This window comes from Agelaius phoeniceus, chromosome Z (genome assembly GCF_051311805.1).
Source record: "Agelaius phoeniceus isolate bAgePho1 chromosome Z, bAgePho1.hap1, whole genome shotgun sequence".
Lineage (NCBI taxonomy): Eukaryota > Metazoa > Chordata > Aves > Passeriformes > Icteridae > Agelaius > Agelaius phoeniceus.
Genome location: NC_135303.1, coordinates 80553771 through 80581508, shown reverse-complemented (window position 1 = coordinate 80581508; position 27738 = coordinate 80553771). Strand labels below are relative to the sequence as shown.

The 27738-nt window shown below is 41.6% G+C and overlaps 1 protein-coding gene across 1 annotated transcript; it reads right to left on the bottom strand.

Moving 5' to 3' along the window:
• Window positions 1-1859: 1859 nt before the first annotated feature.
• C6 (complement C6) lies at window positions 1860-26394 on the bottom strand. The gene is made up of 18 exons (XM_054652173.2): window positions 26365-26394; window positions 24695-24852; window positions 23175-23331; window positions 20140-20284; window positions 19373-19514; window positions 18385-18523; window positions 16249-16449; window positions 14320-14560; window positions 13513-13635; window positions 12364-12530; window positions 11216-11441; window positions 9866-10037; window positions 8838-8949; window positions 8268-8400; window positions 7119-7310; window positions 6510-6600; window positions 4809-5050; window positions 1860-2904 (listed from the first exon to the last, which is right to left on the bottom strand). Exons 1-18 carry the CDS (start codon window positions 26392-26394, stop codon window positions 2723-2725), a joined length of 2853 nt encoding a protein of 950 aa, XP_054508148.2. The 3' UTR covers window positions 1860-2722.
• Window positions 26395-27738: the final 1344 nt, after the last annotated feature.

The following is a 27738-nucleotide window of genomic DNA, read 5'->3' as shown; positions in this document are numbered from 1 at the left end:
TTTACCAGGAAATAACTTCATCTGACAATTTATCATGGTGAAAAGTATCAGGGATAAAAAATTCCCTTTATCAGGAACTTTTCTAGACAAACTGGAATCAGAAGCCTGTAATGAAAGGCTAGTATTAAGGTTAGAGGATCAAGAGCAAGAAATCTTCATTGTTTGTTGGTGGTGCAGAGAGCATACACAACCATTCTGAGTGATTCTTTCTCCACAGAATGCAACCAGCAGGAAGAAACAAGGGCACTAAAAACCAATCTAAACATAATCGAATTTACAATTCACTCCTAGGTCACCACTAGGATATTACTATAGATTTTCAGCTGGAAGAAAGAGCTATAGAACTACAAAGAAAATACTATCTCAGGCTTTTATAATAATTTTTACTATAAATTTTAAGCAAGAAAGCATACATTTATTGTATTTAGCAGCAGGATTAATTTCTTCTTTTTCCTGAGCTCCATCAAATTGAGACTAGCTGCTGCTTTAGGGAGGAGCTTGACAACATCCCAAATATGTTTCTTTGTAGGGAAAGATAACCACTTCACATCCAGCCCACTCCCAGCTCCCAGGTGACTTTGCCCAGCCTCTGGCAAGGTGTGACACTTACACATAGGGCAGGATGTTCAGTAATGGATACTTGGGCATCATGTGACCGGTGAGCAACTGGCTGATGTGTCAGATGTAAAGGATTGTAGTGAATAGAGTCACATCAGAGTTGCAACTGGTCATCTATGGGGTTCTTCAGGTCTCCATCATGGCCCCTGTGCATCTTCAAAAGCAACTTTGGATGCAGGACTGGAAAGGATACTACATCTGCAGATTATACTAATTTGGGAGGAGAAATCCTTGTTGAAAGGGCTGGTAAATCACCAACATTATGAAGTTCAACAAGGAAAAATGTTTGATTCTGCACCTGAGACAGGGCAATCCTGAATGTATGGACGGACTGGGAAATGAGATGCTGGAAAGCAGTGCCATGGAAAGGGACCTGGGAGTCCTGGTTGATGGCAACTTGAAGGTGAGCCACCAGTGCCCTGGCAGCCAGGAGGGCCAACCTGTCCTAGGGGCATCAGGGACAGCATGGACAGCTGGGCAAGGGAGGGGATTGTCCTGCTGTGCTCTGCACTGGGCACCCTCACCTCGAGTCCTGGGGGCAGTTTTGGGTGCCACAACATAAAAAAGACATGAAACTGTTAGAGAGTGTCTAAAGAAGGGCCATGAGGATGGTGAAGGATCTGTAGGGGAGGCTGTACAAGGGGTAGCTGAGGGCACTTGGAGGAGGCTGAGAGGAGACCTCACTGCAGCTACAACTGCCTCCTGAGGGGAAGAGGGGGCACACACTGATCTTTTCTCTGTTGTGACCAGTGACAGGACCAGAGGGAATGGCCTGTAGTTGTGCCAGGGGAGGTTTAGGTTGGCTATTAGAAGGTTCTTCACCTAGAGGGTGGTTGGGCATTGGAACAGTCTCCCCAGGGCAGTAGTCACAGCACGAAGCTGTCTGAGTCTAAGAAGCATTTTGACAATGCTCTCAGGCATATGGTGTGATTCTTGGGGTGTCCTGTGCAGGGCCAGTTGGACTTTGATGATCTATATGGGTCCTTTTCAGCTCAGCAAATTCTATGTTCCTTTTCTATGGTTCTGTTTTTTTCCTGATTGTCATTGTTCAAATGTCTGTTGGTAAAGAAAGAAGTGGAGTTCAGTTTACCCTTTCTTAAAAGGCAGATTTATACTCAGATTTGTGAAATTCTGAGTGCCGAGGAGAAAATTCTAGTTGCAACTGCTCAGAAATAATGATTTGTGACCAAGGAATGCTGGGGCATGGACCATAGCTGGGCTGGGGTGCCCCATACAATTGCTCTCAGGTTTGATGCTGATGCAGATATATGCAAGGAATCTGATTTTGATGTATTTCTGCAGACTCCAAGTACAACCACTCCAAGTAGAATCACATACTGCAGTAGGACTCTGCCCAGTGCATTGCTCATTAAATATTTATTTTATATTTAAAGTACAAACATCCTTAATTCATGCTGAGGGGTACTATAGAAATTCTCCAAGCTTTAGGTTTCAGGCTCTCTGCCTGAAGCTGAAGCCCAGTAAACAAACACAGAAAACAAACACCTCCTCCCTTCAGCCACTCCAATTAAAAATCAAATCATTTTGATGACTTCACTCAGTCATTGTGTAATTGCGGTTTTCAGTGTTTGCTATTGCTCCTTCCATTTGTACCATGACTGCAGGTAGCTTCCTGCTACCCCTTCCCCATTTGATGTCAGAAGTGGTGGTGAAGTGCTTGCTCTGTCTGCCTGTGTGATACAGCAGATACTCAGCCAGTGAGACAAGAGTGAACAGCAGTCACAAGCACAAGGACAAAGCAACAAATGGCTGAGGAAAGGAAAAGTCTCATCCAGCTCTAGGGGATACCAAAGGCAATATTTCTTTTTCTCCCTTTCCATTTGTTCCCCTCCCTTCCTCTGTACATTCCCAGAGGTGCCAGCAATAACAAGTTATACCCTTAAACCCCTGAGCCCAGGTCATTTTCAGACAGAAAACGTCACTGCCACCCTTCTCCCAAAAAGCTGTTAAACGAGCTGGATTTTTTTTTTCCTCATCCTTTTGTTTTGATCCACTTATCCTTTCATAACCAACCAAGCTTTTCCGTGGGTGGCTCAGTTTGCATTTGATGCAATGATCATGGTGTGTGCAGAGAGCAAATGGGTTATTGTAGGCAGCTCCCCTGCTCCAGCACCTGCAGTTTGACGCCAGCACACTTCATGGCTGCCAGCATGCAGTGACTGACTGTCCTCCTCCTCCCTGTCGTCTCCATTTGGATGCAGTGAGGGCGGATCTCTCCTTTGGGACACTGGTAAGGCATCAGGCAGGAGCACTGGGTCTTTGTATCTGGGAATGAATGTGTGGAAATATAGCAGCAAATGAGATGACTAAAACCAGATTTTATACTTTGATGACATTTCAAAGTCCAACAGGGAAAAACACTAGTGGATGTTTGTGATATATTAGTTACAAAAAGCCTGTAGTGCATTCACTAGATGGTTGGATATTAGGAATAGAGGCATAATCAGCTTCATGTAACTGTTTTTCCAGCAATGGCCCATACAAAAGGAGAGTCGATCTAACTATTTTTTTCCACTGGCTTTCCCTGACTTTTCTTCTAAACAAAGATATATTAAGTTGACTTTCTTTTCCCAATTATCCTTGAACACAATCTTGCTATGAAATGGAGTCTTAAGGTCCATATTGTGTCAGCTCCTATCTAATTAAAGTTCACTTTATGAATACTAAGCTACCTACTGCTGGCCTGTGGTAAAGCTCTGTCCTGCTGGTTATTTCATTACCTATTTCTGATCTAATCAGGTTCTGACTCTTTATATTCTTTCCCAGAAATTCCCTAGGCAGAGTTTCTGCCTTCAGTTTTTTAAAGCATGAAAAATGTGTGCTTTCCTCCATTTAGCTTCTTTCATGGGACTGCAGGATCTTCTCTGCAGCATGTTCTGTCCCTGTATTGATACCAACTACTCACTTTCAGGAAAAACAAATATTAATTTCCTAAATATTTGTGCACACTCATGAAAAGTGGCCTTCTGTGGAGATGGTAAGGAGCTCAGTTCTAATCTCTTGAGCACCACACTGACTACTAATCTTATTTCTTTTTCTCCCCTTTCTCTTATTTTTCTGAACAGAGCTCCTCTGTAGGCTTTCAAGAGAAAAACACTGAAGTTCTGGCACAAGACCCAGCTTGAAGACACTTGCACAGTGGAAGCAGAACTAGGCTTCTTAGAGGCTCTGGAATAAGTAATTTTTTTAAAAAATACCACCTTTTCCCCAGGAGCACATGGAACCTAGAGGTTCCACCAGAGCAGGTCCATTGATGGACACACCTGGTCATGCCCTCTGCTTGAGCCCACAAGGTCATGCAGTAATTTTACAGCCATATTTACTTCAAATTCTCTGCTGCAGAAATCTTGTATCCTAAAACAGAGGCTTAGGATTGCTGCACACTGCTGTTGCTTTACTTATCATTAAGTAGACCAGGTGTGATAAGAATCAGATTTGTGTCTGGCAGCAAGGGACAGAGTGAGTGTGTCTGTCACTCAGCCTTTGCCTGGCAAACACTTGATATGAGCAGAGCCAGTCAGCACCTCAGACATTTACAGAAAAACCTACTGCTCATATCACCTGGTTACATAGTAAATAGCCAAGCTGCACAATATTGTTTAGAAAATAATCCTCTTAGGCTTTTTACCAGCTTAGCTAGTTCATTAAAACTCTTGATAAACACAGTTTTCACATATGGGTATTTGCAAATTTTGCCATTAAAATCCCATTAAGCCTGATGGCCCCAGTCTTGCTTTTGAAGTAGTATCATGATTAAATTTCCCAATTTAATTATATGTTATAGAGGGTGTGGCCCAAATTAATTCCTGAAGTACAAGCTAGGAACTAGTAGCCTTACAAGGAATGGGTGAAAATGTTACAAACTACATTTTTTGTGATTAAAGATTCAAATATTAATTCTCCTGAAAAAGCTCTCTTAATTCCCAAGTTCCTCTAGTGCCTTTCTAATGGGAAGTAACAACACTACACTAGTTGTGAGTAAAGAGAAAAAGCACATGTCCAAGTGTAACCCTAGGTAGCAGGGACACAGGACTGACCACACTTTCACACTCTGTGTGCCTGGAAAGACTATGATATCTGTAAATCCTGTTCTTGGAGCAGTGAAAGTCAGCACATTTTACTTTTATATCCAAAGGGATGGCTGAATCTCACCCATTCAGAAGCCATACCTTGACAATCCTCCCAGTCATAGCAGGTGTCATAGCCACAGGGCTCTTTCTTCAAGCTATCTGCAGAGAGCTTTGCCCTCTCAATAGCCCATTCTAGGTTGGAATTGCCATGGCAAGGGCCAACATGCAAGAAATGAAATGACTGCACTCCAAGGCACATTTCAGCTGAGTACTGACAGCTGGGCTTGGTCACAATCTGTTCAGAAACAGCATGTAGCACACAGATGTCTTCTGAGTAGTGGCTGCCCAAAGGAAGAAAAGAAAAATTATTTTAGCAGGCTATGGAACAAATCCATACTTTTAAACAGTACATCAGCATTGGATGAAAAACAGCAAAGCTGTGGCCAGGCTGGAGATTGACCTAAAGACCTAGGGCCGCCCTAGCACTGCAGGACCTGTACCTGATAAAACAAGTGCTGTGAGATGGGGACGCTTTGGTCCTATCCAACCATTGGGAGGTGAAGGACATGTGTCTGTCAGGAAAAAGGAGAGGCTGTTACCTCCACAAGGATGGGAAATTTCCACTGGGCCTGGGTGGCTTTTCTGAGTTAATGCATCCCTGCAGCTGTGTGTGCAACTCTCTCTGAGCAGGTGTCTTGGGACTAAGGGCAGGCAAAACCAGTCATGTGGCTTGTAGTTTCCTTTTTTTCTGTATTGCCCTCAGTTACTGAGTGAATTCGTTCCTTGAAGGTGCATGCATTTCCAAGCAGCATCATTTTGTGAAGCTTAGTCATTTTCCAAAAAGAGGATCATAAAATCGTAGAATGGTTTGGATTGGAAGGAGCCTTAGAGATCATAGTTCTTGCATGCTCCTTGTGTCTGGTTATAACATTGGAGAAATAGAGAAGAGTTTCCAGGAGTCTGTGTTTCCAGAGTTTCCAGAGGTCTCCAGGAGCAGAGAGCACTGTACATTAAAATGATGTGGCTGTGGTGTCTCATTACAGTAATGTAATTGGGCTCATTAGAGAGAGCGCTGCCCAGAGATCATGGAAGGTGACCCTGCATATGAACTCAGCCATGGTGAGGCTCATGTGGAGAGCTGTGTCCAGTTCTGGGCTCCTCAGCACAACAGAGGCATGGAACTCCTGGCGTGGGTCCAGTGGGGGGTTACAATGATCAAGGGACTGGAGTACCTCTATCGTGGGAAAAAGCTGTGGGAGCTGTCCCTGTTCAGCCTTGAGAAGAGACAACTGAGAGGGGACCCCATCAGTGTCTGTCAGTGTCTGCAGGGAGGGGTCAGAGCAGGACTGGGCTCTGCTCGGTGCTGCCGAGCAAAAGAACAAGAGGCAAGGGGGGAAGTGAGAGGTGCACAGGAAATTCCACCTGAACATGAGAAAGAAGTGGATTACTGTGGGTGGAACAGGGGTGCACAGAGAAGTTGTAGAGTCTCCCTCACCAAGCACCATCTGGACACAATCTTGTGCCATGTGCTCTGGGACGGCCCTGGTTGAGCAGGGAAGTTGGGCCAGCAGACCACTGGGGACCCCTCCAGCCTGACCCATTCTGGGATTCTGTGATTTTTTATTTATTTCATAGGCTACAAACAGGACTGTACTTTGAATACAGAGGAACAGCTAGCTAATATCTGAATAGAGAGTAGTCTTGATTTGCAGTTGTCTTTTCCTGCTCTTCCTGTTCAGTGTCACAATGGCCTCTTGGTCTATCATTAGAGAAACTTTGATTTCTAATTACAGCACTTACCCACAGTCTTCTTCTGGAGACATACAAACACACTGAGATCCAATCTGCTTTTGTCCTGGACTGCAAATACCTCTAATTTTGGTTAGCACATCTGAGAAAACAAGTGAGAACTACTGTAACTAGTTAGGAGTGAACAGAAATATCTTATACTCTTACCATAAAAGCTGAAATGGATTTATTTCTATTTGTCCTAAGTTTCTCTTTTCAAAAGCTCCCTGGTTGGCATGCCAGAACTATTTTCATCAGTCTTTGTAAAAATCAGTGGAAAATAACAAGAGCAGCTAAAGTTTCAATAGAATGCATTTTCCTACCTTGCTTTCATAAAGCCTTGTTAATGCAGTTGGGGTTTGGTTTTAAGCAAACAGTTGCAGTTTCTCAATTTCATTATTAAAGTTTACAGTACATTGCTTCCAAAAATTCTGAACTTAATGCAGAAGTTTAGAGCTGAAATTCTGTCACCATGGGAGACACAAAGGAAAACTAAAATTAATGAACAGCTGCTATATGTCTTAAACCCAGCCATCAGCCTTCTAGTTCTAGCTAGCTGAAATAAACAGCACTGTTAATACCAGCAATATGGAAGCAGTAAGCATCTACAGGCATACTAACCTTTTTCACATGTAGTAGACATCATAATAGGAGGTATCCAGGACAGGTCTTTCCCACAGGTATACTCTGTGTGACCAGCAACTATAAACCCAGCTGGGCAGCTCAGCTTCATTGTTTCACCAATGTTGTAGGTTTGCTTATATGGGGAAATTGTGACACTGTCAGATATTGGTGGCCTGAGGCATACTGAGACTGTAACAAACAATAAAAAAAAGCATAATTCTAGTTAGTTTAATGCTCTGTGGATATTTACAGAAAGTCATAATGCTTTATCTGAAGAACCATATAAAGGCACTCAGTAATACTGAATATTTGTCTGACATTCAAAACTAATAAAAATTTAACATAATCAAGTCTAGAAATTTTCAGCACACTGTCATAGTCTTTAAAATATTTTTCAAGTAATAACTAAATAATGACAAAATGTTTCCAATGTATGCCAATATAAAACATAAATGGAATTTAACAACATATATTAATTTTTCTTTTGTAAATGGAAGAAAGTCAATGGCAATAGAAAGCTCATAAGTATATTCAGGTACTTCTTTTTAAAATGAAGACTATGTCAATGAAATTATACCAAGTTTTAGAAAACTTCTGAAATCTCTCTTGTTAGCAAACACAGACTGATTCTGATCCTTAATTCTTAACTGACCTATAAATCCTTCAATGCATTGATTTATAGTAGAGATTTTCAAGGCAGCCTGGGAGATCATGGTTAGAAACACATCATCCATTTAATATAAAAGATACTAGAAAAATTTCTGTAGGAATGATTTCTTCTTCATAACTGTATCAGCCTAAAGATATCTATGTAAGTCTGAAAACAAAAGGTGAGTCCTTTTGTTAAAGCTATTTAAAACTAGAAAATAGAACGATCTCTCAGCATCCATCTGAGGATTTTCTAATGCACTGCATATTACAATTTCCTTACAAAGCACATAATAGTAACACTTCTGAATTGAAAGAGGAGTGATGTAGTGACTCACGATGTTTTTGCCATGTCTACATTATATACCTTCTTAAAATGCTATCTTTTCAGATATGTTAGAGATTTGTTTTTAAAAGACCTTTATTAAAATCGTTTTTGTATGTTTTCTTCCCCTTCTATTTTCTGGGTGTGCATTTTGTTCATTTTCTCTTTCTTACGTTGGCACTCAACATGTTGCTGTGTCCAGGTTTGATCTGGCAGGCACCGAAGGTATTGGTAGCCAATGAGGCTATACCCACTCACACAAGCAATTTCAACTTCCTCCCCAACAGCATAATGGTTCTTTTCATTCTTAAAAAAAAAAAAATTAAAAATTAATTTAAGAAACCCACACCAAAAACTCTGCAAGGATCTATGCTAATGAGACTGGGCATTGTCAAAGGAAACAATAGCAAAATCCTGATAAGATGTAATGAATGCATGCATTTCCTACAATGAAATATGAGTCATCCACTCACCAATATAATGCTAACTTTTTCCAGTTGCAGTAACTGATGTCATGGTTACCAAACAAGGAGTCAAGGACCACTTGAAATGAATTTTACCTTGACTTTTCTTCAGTTGCTGGTGTAGTGTGGTGGGCTGGAGTCCTGCAGCATTCTTTGAACACAGCGCTTTCACTAGCACAGTAGCTAGATTGGATATGAGGCACATACAGCAGAGAAGCTGCAAAATTTCCAATCTCTGCAACTACTACACTTTTCTTCTGTGTCATTTTTCATACTTACCCTGATAAAGCCGTATTCTGGAGAGTCTGGCCTAAAACATCCAGACTGAGGTTCACCGATCAAGACATTCTCCTCTCTCCTGGCTTCATCATCATTTATACAAGGAGCACCTCTGAAAAGTGAAAATTTGCTGTAAGGCTGTGTCTTAAGCATTCATTTCACCAAGTAACCATGGCAGAATGCCAGGAGAGTTGCAAGTAGGTCATGTCATCCTCCCCCTTTAGTTTTATTCTGTTAAATAGAAGATGGTGGACAAAACTGCAGGTTGATAGGAGGGAGAGCATGAGAGCAGTAAAAAAGTGCTAAATACATCTATCAACATAATTAATTAAAGATTTTTTTACAGAAAGAAAAAGAAGCAGCAAAGAACAACATAACAGGAAATCTCTAGATAATCCACGTAATTCCTGTTGCCCCCAGGTAGTGGTTAAAGGTGACTGGCCTCTCATGGTGTCTAACTGAGTAACAAAGAACTGTGGAGCCCACTGCTTGTAACCCTCTCCTACTCACTGCGGAGAGGAAAAAAACCTGAAGCCTTGGGCTTAAAGATGAAAAAAACTGAGCCAGTTTGGGGCTAGGATTTGAAGTTGAAACCATGCTAAAAAGGTACACCAGGCATACTTGAAACTGAAATATGAGAAACTTGGTAGCTTCATCCAAACTCTCTCCATGACTGAGTTCAGATCTAAACCTCTAAGAAAAGAGGGGATACAGAAAAAAATAGAAACAGTGAACTCCAATGAAGAGAAGAAAAATATTTTCCTTGGCTTTGGAAAAGAAGCCACGCAAAGCATCAAATAAGATCTACAGGCATACTTTAGTATGCAATTCATCAGCAATTTTCTAGGAATAAAAAATTAATAAATCCAAATGAGAAGCAAATTGCAGAGATTTTCAGAGTTTGCTTTTTCTATGCTCCACCAAAGAAACTGAGAGGGGAAAGTTGTCTGCAATTTCTCCTTGGAAGTCACAGAGCCACTCTGGAGCACTCCTTAACCATCCCATGACCCATCTTTTGATCTTCTTACCTGTCTATGAACAAAGAGATATAACAGTCCTCCTCTTCTTCCTGCTGCCCTTCACATGGCTTCCCACCGTTCATTGGGGAGGGGTTATTGCATTCCCGGGTCCTTCTTCTTTTGAAGGAAGCATCACATGGACTCCATTCAGACCAGCAACCCCATCGGCCATCAACAGCAACTGCAAGGAATAAAAGAGACACCATCTTTTATTGGCAGGCCAGTACCATACACAATATTTACTTTAAGGCCACATATGAGAGGGACAATGGTAAATTCATATTAGCCATTTTCAGAAAATTTAAAATTGTTAAGTTTAGGGGAATAGATTGTATCTAGAACGTAAAATTTTTCAAAAGGTGTCCAGTCAAATTCCAGCTGCTTCATAAAACCCAAAAGTACATTTACCTTTCTATTTTTGGTTGCAAGTAACATTAAAACTCAGAAGCTGCATATTTTATACTTTTATTGCACTCACAGATGTGTGTGTTTTCATGGTACTTACAAGTTTCTTAGATAGGTCATTATTTAATGAATTTTCAAATAAATTTGAGTTCTCACACCATGTCTAAACTCAAAATCTACATCCTATGCCAGTTACATTTAAAGATTACTATCACTGTTTTCTCTTAACCCCTGGCATCTATTACCACCATGAAACATGCATATTTTTTTTCCATGCACACCCTTTCTTTTCTGCATGCAATAGACTGTCTGTATCCATCTCTGTCTTCAGTTGTTTTTTTCTTTCAATATACTCCTCCATCAGGGTCAGATAATGAAAACTGTACCTGCCTGAGTGACTTTAACTTAGGTTCCCTTTTGACTGGGAATATAAACATGTACAATGTCTCCTTTGTTTCCATTAGGTATGGCACTAGTGCAAATTTAATTCAAAAATGTTTTTGCATTAAATTGCTCTTTAAATTTTCCAGACTGGTGATTATGTTCTCTCTCCTTATGACAACTGAGTTTTCCTTCTAAACTGTAATCAACAATTTTTATGCTCATTACCCATTTAGTCTTAAGCATTATAGGCTATAGGGAAAACTAGCAATGTTAAGCAATGGGTTTCTTAATTTTTTGCGTCAATTATCTTTGATCTCAGCTTCACCCTTACTGCCGAATAGCTCATTTCAGATTACCTTAATTACATAGCCAAGGAATATTTTACCATGTCTTACACTGTCTTTGGAGTCGTGGCTATTTTTCATTTGTAATCCCTACAGTTATTTTTATGCTTTTTGGGCATCACCATGTGGTGCTGTGGATTTAGTAAGGGCAGGCTATGGCAGATCAGCCCCGAGGAAGAGACTCCAGAAGGCCCAGATTTGCAGGCCGCCGCCATGGCCCCAGTACCTGCTGTGTAGCCAGGAGCCCGCGTCTCGCAGTTGGCGCCGTAGGTGCCGGGCGGGCACAGGCAGAGGCACTGTGTCCCCAGGAGCACGGCCCGGCCGTTGTTGGGGCACGGGGCGCAGCGGCACGGGTCCAACATTCCCGCGTGCTCCCTCAGGGCCCTCCGCAGGTGGTGGCGCCTGGTCACCGCGCACGGCACGTTCCTCACCAGCTCCACGATGGGCGACACCTGGCAGAGAGCTGTTCCGTCAGCAGGAACCAAAACACAGCAGGGCCCTCGCTGGAGCAGCTAGAGCTTTAAAACGAGCTAGAGCCTACATATGAAGCTGTATCACTCAGGAATTGTTGATGTTTTAAAGGAGCACAGCAGTGCTATATATATATAAAAGTTATCATGTTCATAATGCTTTTATCTCCCCAGTTTAGGACTCGGTGAGCCAGGGCAGAATCAACCAAGTGGGATGCTATGTCCTAAACTTCAGGGCATTCTCTACCACACATCACATCACTATGTGATGTAGGGTTTGCTTGCATCCAGTCCCTGTCATGTCAGACATCCCTATGTTGCCTTCAGGAGTTCAGCAGCTGCAGCAGGATGTGGTCAGCAGATCCCTCATGGATCCCATCCCTCAGTGGATGCTGCATTCAGGCAGGTTTTGCTGTTTGCCTCAAGTGCTGCTGAGCAGATGCCATACCAGCTGGGGAGGGAGACAGCTCGGTGCACCCACAGCAGCACCAGCACACTGCACTAAAGGAGCAGGACAGAGACAGAGAGCGTTGCTGTTTCATTTCAGTTCAGCTATGTGCCACACTTTGCAACATAGGCCCGACAAGGGAATGATGCCATGCACTGTTTTCCTGCACAGTAACTAACCCCTGCCTATGCCTGAGCTCCTGCTGGTGCCAGAGTAAGTAATTCACATTCCTCACTCTTAATCCTGCTGTCCATGAACAATGCAAAACTGGTGTGCCTTATAAACCTACATGCATAAGAAGCCGTCCTAATAGAAGTTCTGTGTGTTTATGTTATACCCATATTTATGTACATTCATACATAATCATCCCTGTTTACAGGAAAAAAAACATCTGCACAGCTCTATGAAAAGCAGTTAGTCTTTGCTATCTCAGTGTTTTTCTTGTTCTTCTCTTACCTCAAAGTCAATCACCACAGGATTGTCCTTTGTTGATTCCAGCCAGTCTGTGAAGACTCTGTGTCCTGGAAAAGCCCCCTTTTTCTCCCAGGCCAGAGCTGCTGCATACTCTGACCTGCCACCTTTTACCAGGGAAATTGATCGTTCAGCTGACTCCAAAATGGAACCTGAAAGACGATTTCATTACAGTATTTTCAGACAAAGTCTGCCAAAGACAGCATATGTGACAACACAACTATAAGAAAAAGTATAAGAGGATATTAAAGAATATACTAAGATTAATTTTTGGGAACTATTCTTGAAAACATGAAGTCAAAGCTCAGAAGAGCAATCCCTGCCTGCTATGACAGAAGCCTGTGATAATATTCCAAATGAAAGTGTTTGAGACCTGAACCATGGGGATATCCAGAGTGTAAGAGAGTAGTGGAAAATGCAGAGGATGCAGCAGCCTCCTCTAGAGCACACAGCATAGTAGGAGGATACCTCTAGAATACACAGCATGGCAGGTTTAGTCCTGGCTGCGAACATCCAAGTAAGATACTAATCAATTACTGAGGACAAAAACATGGTGGAAGTGATGAAATTCCTATCCTTAGTGATGCAGAACATGACTCTTGCCATTCTCATGGAAAATGTGCCAGCCTTCTGCAGTTCTGAGACACATTTCTGGCACCCCAGTAACTATATGTCTGCTTGGCATGAGGAAGGTGGGAAGGGAAAGTCAGGGAGTGTGTTATTGCAGCCCAACTCTCTCAATGAGCTCTGAGCAACCCTTGAAGAAGATCAGAGACTGAGTCATAGACACAAATTTCTAGCTTTGCTCATTTTTCAGTTCAGCATTCCTGGCCCAAGACCCAGGGTGAGGGGTGGTGTTTGGCAGATCTGTGACCAGCTTGAAAGCCAGTGACGCCAGATCCCCAGTGATGGCACTCCAGAGCAGAGAAATAGCACACCTACATCATAATTTCTTTTGCAAATGAGAATATGATGTGCTTGTATCAGAGCCAGACAATGAAACACTGGCTGCTCTGACAGTGGTAGAAGAGCATTTGTAGTTCAACAAAGCTGAGAGGTCACCTGGGGAAGCTGAGGGAAATGATATCTCTCAGGGTAAGTAATAGGACATGGCCCTGTTTTCATCATGGTCACCTTCATGTTTCACAGTCATCCTGTTTGTGGTGCATCTGGTACTGACTTTCTTTTTCTTCCAGAATAACACACGCCAGGTTGTTTCTTTACGGACACACTCCGTTGATTCCTCAACTGACAGGCCTAGAAACACCACAGAGCAGCATCTTTATCAGCACAACCATGATACATGTCAGGCACCATGCCTCACTGAGGTGAGCCAGCAGCTTCCCATGCTCCTCACCCACCACTGGAGCCCTCACTGCAGCAGGCATGTGCTGCCCCACATGCAGTGCTGGACAGAGGTGTGTGCTTCAGCTACCCTCCCAAGCCCATGCAAGTTACAGCAGTGCCATTAAAGATCACAGCTTTTAACTTTAGATTTCCATTTTTGTCATGTTGTCTTTTCATTTTGAGAGTCTAGCAGTCATGGGAAAATATTAAAGTAATTTCTAATCCAAACCATCAACTTTGTTGACTGCATCCCAAAAAGTACCCCTTATACCTCCCAGACCTCAGTCCTATGCTATAGGAACAACTGGAACAACTTTTCCTGGTGGCACCTGGTCCTGGTCTGAAGGTCTTAAGTGGTTTCACTGAACACAGTGACATTTACCAAATAAGGAATCTCCTGAACTTTTCAAATACAGTGTAGAGCAAAAATTTCTTCTTGCTCTATATGTAAGCAATGTGAGTAATTAATGAGTCTTTGAAAGTCTAAAGAATTTTTTGCTGTTGGAGATCTTACTCTGTGGTGTAAGACCTAAAAGCAGGGATAAGAAAAGCTGTTAAACAAATAATGATATTTTCTTGTTAAAGATTACATACCCGAGTTCTGCAGTTCCTCAGAGCTATACTGGTAAAGAATATCATAGGAACCACCCATCTTCCCAGAGGTGTAGTAATGAGTGCCAAAGTCATCAAATATTCTGCTGTATAAAGCATAGTTGTACTCCAGGGGCAGGTGGTTAAGTGCTTTTAGAAAGACGTCTGAGAGCTGCAGATCTGACTCTTTCATTGTGAAGTTTGCAACAGAAATTACTTTATGGACTCTAATAAAGTTGGAATTCTAGAAATAAGAAAAGGGGAGTCTTAGCACCTTCAGAGGGAGGTGAGTGCAGAAACTAGAGAAGCCAAGAGTATAAATATCTTATTTATACATATTTTAACATATAGGTCTGAATGAGATGTCCCAAAGTGCAGGAAAATTCCTCTCTCCTCTTAAGTGATCAGTATAGCCTTCTTTTTTCACTATATAAGGAAGTGTTGCAAATTTACTTGTAGGTCTCTCAAACATGCACAAATACACATCTACCTACAAACACTTACTAATACAATTTATGGAGACAGACATAAAAATAGAGGCTTCCTGTCTGATACAGTAGATAACACAAGGAAGACCCAAGGTAATAATCCTCCCGTGGATTTATTAAGAAAGGATTTTAAACCATGTCATCTTTAGCCAACACCAGACTAAGTTATTGGTGGGTTTCTCTGATTTCACAGAATCATGGAATGGTTTTGATTGGAAGGGGCCTTAGAGGCCATCTAGGTTCAACACCACTGCTGTGGGCAGAAACAACTTCCACTGGACCAGGTTGCTCAAAGCCCCATCAAACCTGGCCTTGAGTGCTCCCAGGGATGGGGCATCCACAGCTTGTCTAGAAAACCTGTTCCTGCACCTCACCACCTTCCATGACAACAATGCTGAAAACCAATGTATTCACAGAATAACTTTTCTGTTGAAAGTTTAACCTAAATTAACATTTTCATAATTAGGTCTGATCTGAGATTAAGCCAATAAGAAGCCACTGTTCCCCCAAAATAAACTTGCCAATTGTACAAGAGAGCTGCCTGATGTGTGTACATGGGCATGAAAGTGAACGGGTTTCCAGCAGCTGAAACTTCAGGATAGTTGTATTCAAACTAGAAGCAATGGACTGTTCAAGCAATCAAGTTGCTTAACCATTAGGACAAGTAAGAAAGGCCTGCAGCAAACTTCCATCATAGGAAATCTTAATGTTAAGACTAATATTTCCACAAAAGTTTCACTGTAATTGCATTAGAACTCCAGGGTTTCAACAGGCCTTATTATCATTCAGTCCTGTGGCCTTTCCCATGCAGAAGTGCAAACAATAGCCCATCATTTACTCCTATTAAGTTATAAAAATACATAATCTTTTACCCTGCCAGTATTTATTTGCTTTGAGGCACAGAATCTTATGGGAAAAATGTTATCTGTTCTGAGAAACTTTTCTGTGGGTGTGTTATTTCTGAGATTATCTTTATGACCAAAATGCATCTTGGCAGTTGAGACTCCAACATGAGACTTCAATATACAAGTCAATTACCAATTAAAAAATAATGTAGATTCATATCCACTACGTGCATATGCATAACATTCTTGAGTGCACGTCCTTTATTTTTTGAGTTGTCTGCTGCTGTTCGGTATTATGCCCTCTTAATCTGTAATTAGGATAGGGGAAGGAGTGGTTTACCCAATATGAAAATGTCAAATCTATGTTTCTTAAAAACGGAGTAAGCCTATGTTTTCTGTACTAAGTGCAGAAAACCATGATGCATTACAAAAGGTATGTTACAACCAGGAACACGTTGTAATATCAGAGGAGGATTTTTTCAATAGTTAATTCTAGTGGGCCAATGTCTTGATAGGGAAAGTAGCCTTTGGCAGCTCAGTTCTGAAACGAGCAGACACAAATCAACGGAAAGAAAGCAACTGAAGGCAATATTAATTACCTTTTCATATGAGGCTTCAATAGCTTTCTTGAAGGAGGAAGATGATGTAGCCTGGACCCGTGACTTTTTTGAGAATAAAAATGGGATACCAAAAGAATGTTTATCATCATGAGTGGACAAACCGCTGTAAGAAGTGGCGTGACTCAGGGGAGTTAAATCTTTGTAGAAATCTGATGTTACATCATCCTCTTCATCTGTTACCTGGAAATTCAGTAAAGCAAAATGCGTTTGCATAAATGATAATAGGAAATGGAAAACTATTAAGCAAAGAATTCTTGATTTTTTCATGTTTTTTAATGGAAAAAATACTCCTTGAATATTTGAGATGTGAAAGTAAGCTACACAAAAGATGAGACTGAGAAAGGTTAAGAGGCAAAATGAATACAAGCTAAGAACCAGACCTACTAATAGTTGTTTACACAACAACTACAAAAAAGCATGTAGCACTTTCTTCTAAAGCTTCTCATCCCTGGGCCCTAACCCTTAGGAATATTTTTCAACAAGTTCCAACACACTTTTAAAAGAATTCCAAACATACATGTTGTGTCCACATCATGACTACTTCCCAGCCCCATGGCTTCTATATTGTACAAGACAGAGTTTGGTGCTTCCTGACCTTTCTTCTCAATTTCCAGCTAGAAGAATGAACAGGATTCCACAGGAGAGTCTCAGAGTATGCTTGGACTGTTAGCATTATACTGCATGGTGGATTGAAGGCAGATGAAGAGGAATTGTGAACAAACCTGCTGATTGAGTTGGTAAACCTCCAGTGGTGGTGTTGAGCAATGTACCAAGACAACCTCAGCATCAGATCAGAAATTATTTATTTCCCAAAATTTGAGAAAATCCCTGTATGTTTTTAAAAAATTAGGTTTTTTTTTTTTTTTTCCTCCTCTAGACCTGTTTGCTTAATAGGACTGATAAGGATTTTGGGAAATGAGGTGGCCCATTCTCCTCCCCCACCTTCCATTTTTCAAGAAATCCTATGCTTTTGCAGGAAAATAGACTGGAGTTCCAAGAAGGCCCAATCCAGTGACCCTTCTATATGAGAAGCTGCTCTAAATGTTAAAAGATAAAGATGCACTCCTAAAGGTGAGTTTCACAAACCATTTACAGTTCTGCAAATGGACATTAGCAACTTAATGAACTTTACTGGCTATAAAAAGACCTGGGCAAACCAAAGGTTGGTTTTCCCATCTGAATATTTCTGCAGACAGTAATTTTTCACCATTGTTAATAAATCCTACATGTCATGGCCAATTCAATTGCACTTTATGTGGAATGTAGCAGGGTGTCCTTTTTTCAGTTGCCTCTGTTAAAGTAATCCTAAAATCTCACAACACCTGTGGCAAAAATAATCAGTTTTCATCCATTAGTTGAGCTTTTTTTACATACTGCATTCTTGTTTTCCCAATGCAGCATCTACTGGCTTCAAACAGGTCCTGCTCATATGTACACAGCCAGACGTTGTGCCCCAACCACAGTATTCAAAGCATTTTCTGAGGTATTAGTGGTTCCTAGATTTTTTATTAGAAGATTCTAGGTTCATTTTGGTCATTTCCCATTTGGTCCTGTAAGCCTCCTCTCCAGGCTGTGTGTATTTTGTCCTCCTGCTTTCCAGGCTCAGTGCCTGCCTCCCTTCCTTGCTGCACTGTGGAGGGGCTGGGCAGGGAACAGGCAGGACTGAGGGGTTGAACTGGCTCAGGGAGGAACTGGATCCCAAGGCTGCAGGTGACAGGGAGGAAGCTGGAGTCAGAGCTGCAGCCATTGGCTCTTCAGGTACAGAAGTGATGCTGGAATAAGCCTTGTAGTTGAACAAACCTCTGCCTAGATGATGTCTGGCTAGGAGAAGGCCCTTGGTACCAAGTTGGAACAAAATAAGGCCGCAGCCACTGGAAGCAGAAGCTCAAATCAATCATGTTGACTCTGATACATGGTGCATTGAGTTAATACAGATCTGAAAACCATGAGTGGAGAGTGAACATTTATCCTCTTTCCGCATATCAACTGAAGCACGTCCAAGCCTCACCAGATTGAAAAATTTTGTTCTAAAACATACACTACTACCTAACACTAATTTGGATTGTGATCACAGCAAGGGTTTTACAGCTGGGAGGAGCTGCTGCTTGAGAGTACCTGAAAGCTGACAGCCTCCAGATTTGCAGGGACACGATACAACTTCCTTGTCTCATTGCGCTTCACCGTTGTGCACTGCCCTCCATTGAATGAATTGCCAAGAACTTCCCCTCGGCTCTCTCCTGCGAAAATGTTAAATCTAAAAAAAAAAATTATTTCCAGAGATTAAACAATTCCAGAAAAATGTATGGACTTGAAACATTTCATGGTATACAGATGGAGTGAAGTATTGTTGATTTGATTGAGGGCATGAGCATCTGGGTCTTGTTACTGCTTTGAAAGGAATTACAATAACTTCTCATTCACACTGAATTAATCTGAAAGATGCAGTAGCATCAATCCAGTTTCCTGCTTTCCAACAGTGCGTAACCTTACTGATAACCCCAAAGTCAGCATAAGGCAGTCAATCTTAAGTGGAGACCCTAAAAATAGTTCTAGGAAAATGAACTACTGGTTCTCTATTTCTACCATAAGTGATGTTAGTGGACCACACTGAGTTCAAAATTCAATTAAAAAATGCAAGTCTGCTAGGGACAGGCATCCCATGTTTAGGCTTTATATTGCTTTAATTAACAGTGTGCAAGTAGTTGGTATCCTGTGTCTGTCACCCAGACAAACAACATCTGTAGAGGAGCACCCTCAAAATTTCTGAAGCACTTGGCATGATGTACAGGTAGGTAATTCCATGAGCTGGAAGTTGCCCATACATGCTTTGGTTGCTGTAGGACAAAACAAATCACTTGGGGACAGTGTTCCTTGACACCTCTTCATCTGGTCTACCAGCAGTGCAGAGCGGGACTGGAAGATGCAGCGGGCCAGTCCTAGTCTAATTTTTTTGTTGTATTTTTATAATTTCTTGCCAGTTTTAATTTGAGAGATTATATGCTTTAATGAATTCTCTCACATGCTTACTGGGAATTATTTTTGTTCATGTAAATTAGTGATGTAACAACTAAAGCTTACAAAAAGATTAGCAGAATTGGCTTACCCACTGCCTATTAATTGCACACCTGGGATGCTCTCATACTTTCGGTTACACACAGTCTTTTTCCTTCCACAGTTTCTTTCATCAGAGTTGTCCCCACAGTCATTTTCTCCATTACATTCCAGTCTTTTTGAAATACAGCGACCTGCACCAGAGAAAGAGCAGCAGCAGCAAAGGTTCATCATGTCTAAATGCAGAAAAGGGCAATCTTGTCTTTTTCCCTTGCAAAGGTGTGAGCTTGCCATAGATGTTAACACTGAATTAGTATAAAGCCAGGATTATCCCAATTAAGAAATTACTATTTCAGTTCTGTGAGTTTTGCTTTGTTTCAAAGCTGCAAAGGCTTAATTTTAAGTTTGGCAAAAGGATATGTGGATAAAATTATTTAGTTTAATCAGGTATATTTAAATTGAAGCAAACAAGAAATAGTCACAAGCCTAACAAAAATAGTGAGAATTTATGTCCAGACAAACTCTGCAGTTATATTTGTATATGAAAAATTTCTGCAAAGAAATAGAATTGGAACAGTGCTACTGCCCAGCTATCATGATCATAGTGACACCCCTGGCTACGGACTATATTTTAATTACTTACAGAAGAAACTGAAGAGATAAGCTGTTACTAATACATATAAAATCCTCACATAAACTTTTCTCCCTGGTCCATTTTCCCTGGAATTTATGCGCAGAATGTATGGATGTCTTTTGCCTCACTACCTAAAATTTGACTAAATGGTAATATTGCAGTTACACAATGGGGATTATCATTACCACTCTCACACCGAAACTTATTCTTGCAGTCAACTTCCACTATGTTGCAGAGCTTGGCTGGGAAACATGGACGGGAATCCACCAGTGGCTCGGTACAGTCCTGGCCCCCAAACTGGGATGGTCGCAGGAGTGGCCGGGTACGGAACTGAAAGGCAGAGGAAACAAGCCCAGGGCTGTTTTTGTGAGCTGTTTGTAGCTAAGTCCCACCCAGGCAGAGCCACACACATCAGTGCTGCTGAAGCTTTATCAGAACCACAGCCCTGAAGGAAATAATCACTCATTCTTGTCCTTCCATTCTGCCATGCTATCATCCCAGGTGAGGCAGGCAGGGAACTGATATCCAAGAGCCTCCTTAGTCCCGATGGAGCATAAATGATTCAACTGCAGACTACTTGGTCTACATCACCAAAGGAATCAGAAATTCCATTCCTGTATCTTCAAGATATACAGTAGGAAATTATGTGAGAACAGGCTTACAGAGATTTTTCCTGTTCTTCACCATCTCTGTTGAATTAGAAATACCCTGACAGTGACAACCCAGCTGGCTTCACTCCTCTCGGGTCGGCTGTTGATGTTCTCTGCCCCAAGAATGTGTAGGATGTCTCTGCTTCAGCCTGCACAACTGAAGAACGAGCTTGGACTCTTCTCTTTTTGGTCTTGAGGTTGTTTATTAATTCTTATGTATAAAATTTTCTTTCTGCTCAGCTGAGATCTGCTCAGCAAGGCAGCCACGAGCACTCTGACTGCCCCGAGGCAGTATCGTCCTTTTATACTACAAATTACAGACATTATATTTACTCTTGATTCCCAATACCTATCACCTATGTTAGACAGTGCACTTCTATTCTAAATCAATCCCAAAGTGCCAACATCACAGCAGAAAATGGAGAACAAGAAGAAGAAAGAAGGACTAGATACGCCCCGATTCCTCCATCTTGTCCCCATAACCCCCATACCAAAAATCCTAAAATCTACATTTTCACCCTGTGAATATCTTATTATTACACCATCCAAACCTGTGTGACTTTCACATCCTCATCCAAAGCTGGCAATTCGATGCAAGGGTCAAAATCAAGCCACCAGGTGTTCTGGGCAGCATGCCAGGGTCTCCGAGCCCCCCAACAGGGTTCTCAGCAACTCTGGACATCCAAAGGGATGTGCTGAGTTCCCACAGACTACCACATGTGGGACCGCTTGTCTGAGGAGAACTGGATGACTTGAGAGGACAAAAAGCTTTTCTTGAAAATTTCTGGGAGCTCATTGAGTTTTCTTTCCCTGAGGCAGCACCCTCCACAAGAAACAGTAAAGTTGGAGGGTGATAGATAAACCACTTCAGATATATTTTCCACTCCACTTCACAGGACTTCCAGTGAGACCTGTCTGCGTGTGCCTGAACAGTTTCTCCTCTAAGAATTTTTCCCAGTAGTAGAAAAGTACAGTCCCTTGCAGACTTCCCTCCTTGTAGACAGACTCTGGAGACAAACAGGGCAGGAAGATTCTAATGAAAATCAGTAACCAAATGACTCTGAAGGGAGAGTGCAAAGAACAACACCAGAAAGTTTTCAAGCTTGTGAGAACCATTCCTTACACTCCATTTTAGTTCCGTAACACTCACTCATATTATTTGTCAGACCTTCCACTTCTTTATGGCTCCCCACAAATGGGAACTTGCTACACTAAGAGTCCACTCTTACACTTAAGCCAGGTCCTCCATTCTGTTGGTTATTCCTATTTATAAATGACACAAGCAATGATCTTTATAGTTTGTAGGGGAAAATGGACCACAGTCCACAAAAGCCCCTTTTTGTTTTAAGAAGCAAATATATTGCATCAATACTTAAAACTAGCAAAAATTAATACATTTATATAGTAATATAAGGTAAGAAACTTGGACTTATAAGAGGGTATTGAAATCAGTTCAGTTGAGAGGAACACTCCCTTTCACCTCTTGAAGCTTTCTGTCTCCCAGTCTCTCATTGATTCTCCATATTTTGCTCTCATACTGCCCATCCTACTTGCAACCCCACAGGCTGGTTCACCTCTCACACATAGAACTGCTTTTTTATGTTTTTCTCACCCTATTTGGGCATCAGAAAGTCAGATATTTATGTAAAGATATGATGTCTAGCAGATTTTTCAGGGTTGCTTTTCAGGCATGGATTTCTGAAACCCAGCGGTACATGCAGAGGGGCATGGGCAGTGTCCGTACAGAACCTCGGAGCTGCTCTCATGGTCAGCTTCAAAGCTGATACCCACCAGCCATACAAACTACCCCACACAATCTGCTGTCACTTCCCTCTGTCCTCTACAACCTTACATTTGACAGCCCTTGGTCTGTTTAGGTCAAATTCACTTTAACCTGATGTTTCATTTCTTCCCTCTCTACTGTCTTGCCTAAAAGTGTACCATCATCAACAGAGAAAAGCCCAAGAGGAAAAACACCATCCTGGGAGTTTGTCCCACAGATACTAGCTTGTGGAGGTGGGGGGATTTGTACATGCTATGAAGGTTCAGGGAATGGGGCTCTGTATTTCTTAACAGCAATCTCAAACTGATCCTGATAATCAGTGTAAGATATAGCCTGAGAATTTCTAGCCAACAGCACTTAGGATTTGTTGACTCTTTTCAAGAGATTATTTGATTCTATTTTTCTTGTCTTTAGAACTTAGAGAATGTTATGGATAAGCAAAGATTCTGTGACATTGTCCTGCTTAAGCCTACATGAACACTTTACAGTTTAGTTGATTCTTTATGTGAAAAATTCACCTTTAACTATGGCAGTGGAAACTTTGAAGCAAGTTTATGATAAGCATCACAAGCAGTCTCATAAACAGATTTACTCTAGTAAAACCCCTTTCTGGTTTGATCTGCTTATTTTAACTTGTTCTCTCCAGCTCCTACTGTGTAATTCATAACCAATTTCCCTTGAAAAGGTAAACTCTCATTTTCCAGATTAATTGCTGTAAAGTTGAAACAAAGAGATCTGCTTAGCATAATTTCTTGCATTTAGCCCATATAATGCATTTTTTACCTACTTGTTTTTTAACACATGGGTCACATTCTGACCAAGGGCCAAAGTCTCCAAGCTGACAGTTGATAGGACATGTTTGCTGGTTACATGTACGAGATTCTTGCTTTGTGCACAGCTGGTCACAGAAGTTTTGGCTATAATATTCATCCATTCTTATTTGCCTAAAAAAAAAGTTAAAAAATAATATGCTGGGAAAGAATAGACAGACTGTAGGTGTTCTCTACTGGTGGGTGAAGGCTGACAAAATTATTTGAACCCAACTAAGAAACCCTGAGAGATAATACGCATTTGCAGAATGTTGATTACAAGAAAAATCCAAATATGCCTTAAGTTTAAAGAGCAATTCTTTTTGATTCATGTCACTTCAGATGTCCCAGAGGATAGCTGCAGACAGAGCCAGGAGGAAAAGAGGGGATTTCTCACAAGTTTAGATTATACCACAGTGCTGCATCAAATTTGATGCTGCTGAATCTTTATTTGACATCATCTGTTGTCATATAACTAATGGTGCAGTGTAGTAAACCCCATAGATTTAGGAAAAGCACCATGGAGGATATGAACAATAGGAATGCTGAAACAGCAAAAGAAAATTCCTGTTTTTCTGTCCTCCACCCCCTAACCTACCTCTGTAACCCTATAAGGCAATGTCATGTTAACCCCTTACCCATTGGTCAAGCTTGGATCCTTTCCAACCCTATAAAAGAAGCATACTGTACCCCATTAGGGGAGAAAGAAGAAGAGCAGAGACCCTTCACGGACCTCCCCAAATAAAGCCATCTCCGTGGAACAGCCTGCGCCTTCTCCTTCTCCTCTCTCTCCGTCTGCTGCAGCCTCCAGCCCAGGGCACCACTACCTAGCAAGCAGAGCTGAAATCCTGAGAGCTTGCAATCACTATAGAGCTGATAATCACCATGCTGGCTAGATGGTAGCCCTGCGGCGTTGGCATGAGCGAGCCAGCTTCGGGCATCCGGTCCCTACTCAGGGACTGAGCTCCTGAGCCCTACTGCTCTGCTTTATGATAAGGCCAAATAAGAGGCTTTATTAGTGCAGGGAGGAAATCTGGAGCTTGTTCCTGCTGTGGCATGGTGCCAGCGCAGGGCCCCCAGAGCCTCCTGTGTCCACAGGGGCTGAACACCCTCAGCACTCTGCCAGCAAGGCCACTGTAGGACCTGGCTCTCCTCCCCTCATTACATCTATTAGCAGATACAGGTTTGTTTGGAGCCACTGGCTCCTAGGATTAGAATGGTCTGAGTTGGAAGGGATCTCAAGGATCATTGAATTCCAGCCCTCCCCTTCCCTCCCTGCCTCACGGGCAGTAATGTTCTAGATACTAAATTTTGGAATTTTAAAGCATTGCAATTAAAAGACAATCTATTTATCTGATAAACACTTGAGCATGACAATTTTTCTCAATATATTGTGGAAGGTGGAGTTTTGGACATGGGTGCCACACTCCAGAAGTGTTATTTTTCACAGAAAACACAGAAAGAAAAACATAGAAGTAGTGAGGTGGCTTGGCCCTACCTGTGCCTGGTCTGTGTGCCCAAATTGCAGGTCTGTGAGCAGGCAGACCACGGCCCCCATGGGTAATGTTCACAGTAGCATCCCTGGCTGCTCCCAATCACCAGGCTCAGCAGGACCAGGAGCACTGGCACAGTCATGCCCATGCCAGAGGTGTCCATCTACAGAGACGAGCAACAAAAGCTCAAGAAAACATCACTTAGTTATGCCACAGTTCTTACAGAGATGTCTCTTCTAAAATGCAGAATTCAAAATACAAAGGTGCTAAGCAGGGCACCTAGAAAGGAGAATCATGCATGACAGACATAGCAGTAATTCAGTCAATACTTCAAGGACCAGAAGTCACAATGGCTTTTTTGGCCACTTATTTATCGGGAGTACTAATACAATTGTGCATTATTTCTGTTTCAGAATTTGCTTATAAATTATTTTGAATGTGACAAATAAAGATCTGTTATTGTTCTTCATTGCTTAGAATATCCTCAAAAATATTTTCTAGAATAGGAATAAAAATATGAGATTTCATCATGCACAGTATGTAAAACAATAAACAAGAACTTAAGACTAGGCAGCTACATCTATTAGCCTGTCACCAATTAATTTTCACATGCCTATAAACACCCTTTGTATAAGCATTTTATTGCAGTGAATTCTCCCTTCTCAAAGTTTTGACTAGCCTGCAAACAATCACTATTCAAAGTTCATCTGAATTTTCCACCAGCATAGAAAGAGAACACCTAGCCTGTTTCTCACTCCAGTGGTCAATCAAACTTTATTTGCTGGGACAGAAGGTTATAGCCAGTGTTTAGGAGGTAACAATACTTGGTAAACTAAAAACAATCCAGAAAAAAAGTGTATTAATTAAAAAATGCAAACCTCATCATGAGCTTGAATCAACACTAAATCTGATAGGCTGTTACAGTAGAGAATTATAAATTTGGTTTACCTCAAAAATTCCCCCCAAATTCAGCTGGACATTTAAAAACCAAAGTATTTGTTTCAAAACACTTCATTTCCAAAAATTTTAAATTAATTGCGCAATTGGTTTTTTCTTTAAGTTTTTTAGTCACATATGCTATTATGTTCTCTATACTTTGCTGAAAAAAAATGAAATTGCATCAAATCCAACCATTGCTTCCTCCCTGAGCAAAGAAAGGCAGTATGTCTTCACACTGTTGTGCAGTGAGAACTTGCAGCACTTTTTACATGGAAAACTCATGAATGAATAAACCTTTCAGAGAGATTTAAGTATAATCAAATAAAAAATATGATTTAAGTATAATCAAATAAAAAATATGATAAGGCAGAGGGAGTAGCAGTCTTGCCAGTGAGAAGAGAACAGATATTTTCTTTTTCCTTACCTGACTTCCTGGCTTCTTGCACCCGCAATGCCAGCTTGGAAAAGAGATGAAGCACTACACAACAATTACTGGCTTTATTCCGTCACTGTGCTGTACATAGAAAAAAACTCTTTCTTCTTATCAGTGAGCAAAACACCAACCCATCAGTGCATCAGAAGCCATATAAATATTAGCCCATGAGAGAGTAATTAACATTTTAAAGAAATAGAGCAAACCCCACAGAACTTTTCCATAGGTCTTTTAACCCATATTCATTAAAGCCAACAACAACAACAAAAAATCCTCCTTTCTAACTTACTGTAAGATTGTTACCTGAAAAGTCAGTGTACATTGCAGTCTCATGCCACCCTGGTGTGGTTTACTGCAGTCTTTCAAAGGAAAGGCTGAGGCTTTGTTTGATTTGGTTATGTTTTAATGAAGGCAAATTGATCTGGTGGGAGGAGTGCTCAGAACGAGATGGCCTCTGCACCTGCATGCCCAGGGAGATGTTCTGCAGAAGTGTGTACAAATGCAGCTGCCCAGGATGAGCCAAGAGGAATCAAAGTACATTTGGTACATTTGCATTGGGCCACAGTGGCTCTGTGCACTGCAGCTCTCCTTGTGCTCCCCAGGGAGCTGCACGACCTCTCTGCCTTCAGTCTGACAGCAGGAGAGTGAGAATTTGGTAAGAAGGCTCATGCTCGTGACTCATTTCTGCTTTCACAAGGAAACAGGAGACAGAGTCCAGGCTCAGGCAAGACACCTGTGGGCTGCTGCACCATCTCCACCAAAGGAAGGCTCCCAGAGAAAGCAAAAGTCTGAATACATTTGAGGTTATTTACAGCTGTTTGCCTTTTGCCCTCAATGGCGAGATCTCTGACCCTGGTCAAGTGCTGCCAGCAGATAAGGACTGTGAGCCTCTGTCCTGCAGCACAGGCACCACCTCACAACTGAGTGCCAAGGCAGGGATTGGAATGGTAAATGAGAGAATACACACATGCAAAACAGAAACAGCAATGGCAAGTTCAAAACCAGGAAGTCGTTTGCTCTAAAAAAATAATTACAATATGAAATATTGAATCCCTCACCTCCCAAATAACCAGCAAGGATTCCATGCAGAGGGCATTCCTACATTGGATCCCCTTGATTCCATTAGACTGGTGGAAATATGCCAAGACGTTAGAGTCCTCAAAACATGTTTGCTGGGATCCAAGGTCATCTATATCCTTGAAAAGAAACAAACAAACTCAGAGCTTCCTGCATAGCTTTATTTTCCACTTGCCTTTGCAGATTTTTCTTTTAATTCTGAGCTTGCCAAGAATTGTTGTTGCACAACTTGAGCACAAAATTAGCAAAGTGATGTTCTGCCAGATCCTTATTACATTGTGTAAACTTGTCATAGGAAATCAAAATAGTCATCACTGTCTCTATCATTGCTGCTGGGTGGGATTTTTAAAGTTATGTGAAAAATATTGTGTTCTACCCTCCAGAGAACATCTTCTAAACCTCAGCACTCACAGCTCACTGAGGGCAGCCCCTCCAGCCCCAGTGGGACCCCAGGAGATGCCTGGTTTCTTCCAGCCTTGCAAAACAAACCACAGCTGAGAGCTGCAAGTCAGTGTTCACAGTACATAATGCAGATGGCTAAAACCTTCTAGTTGAGAAACTATTTTTTTCACTTCTTCATATCAGAATAAATAGGAGTTA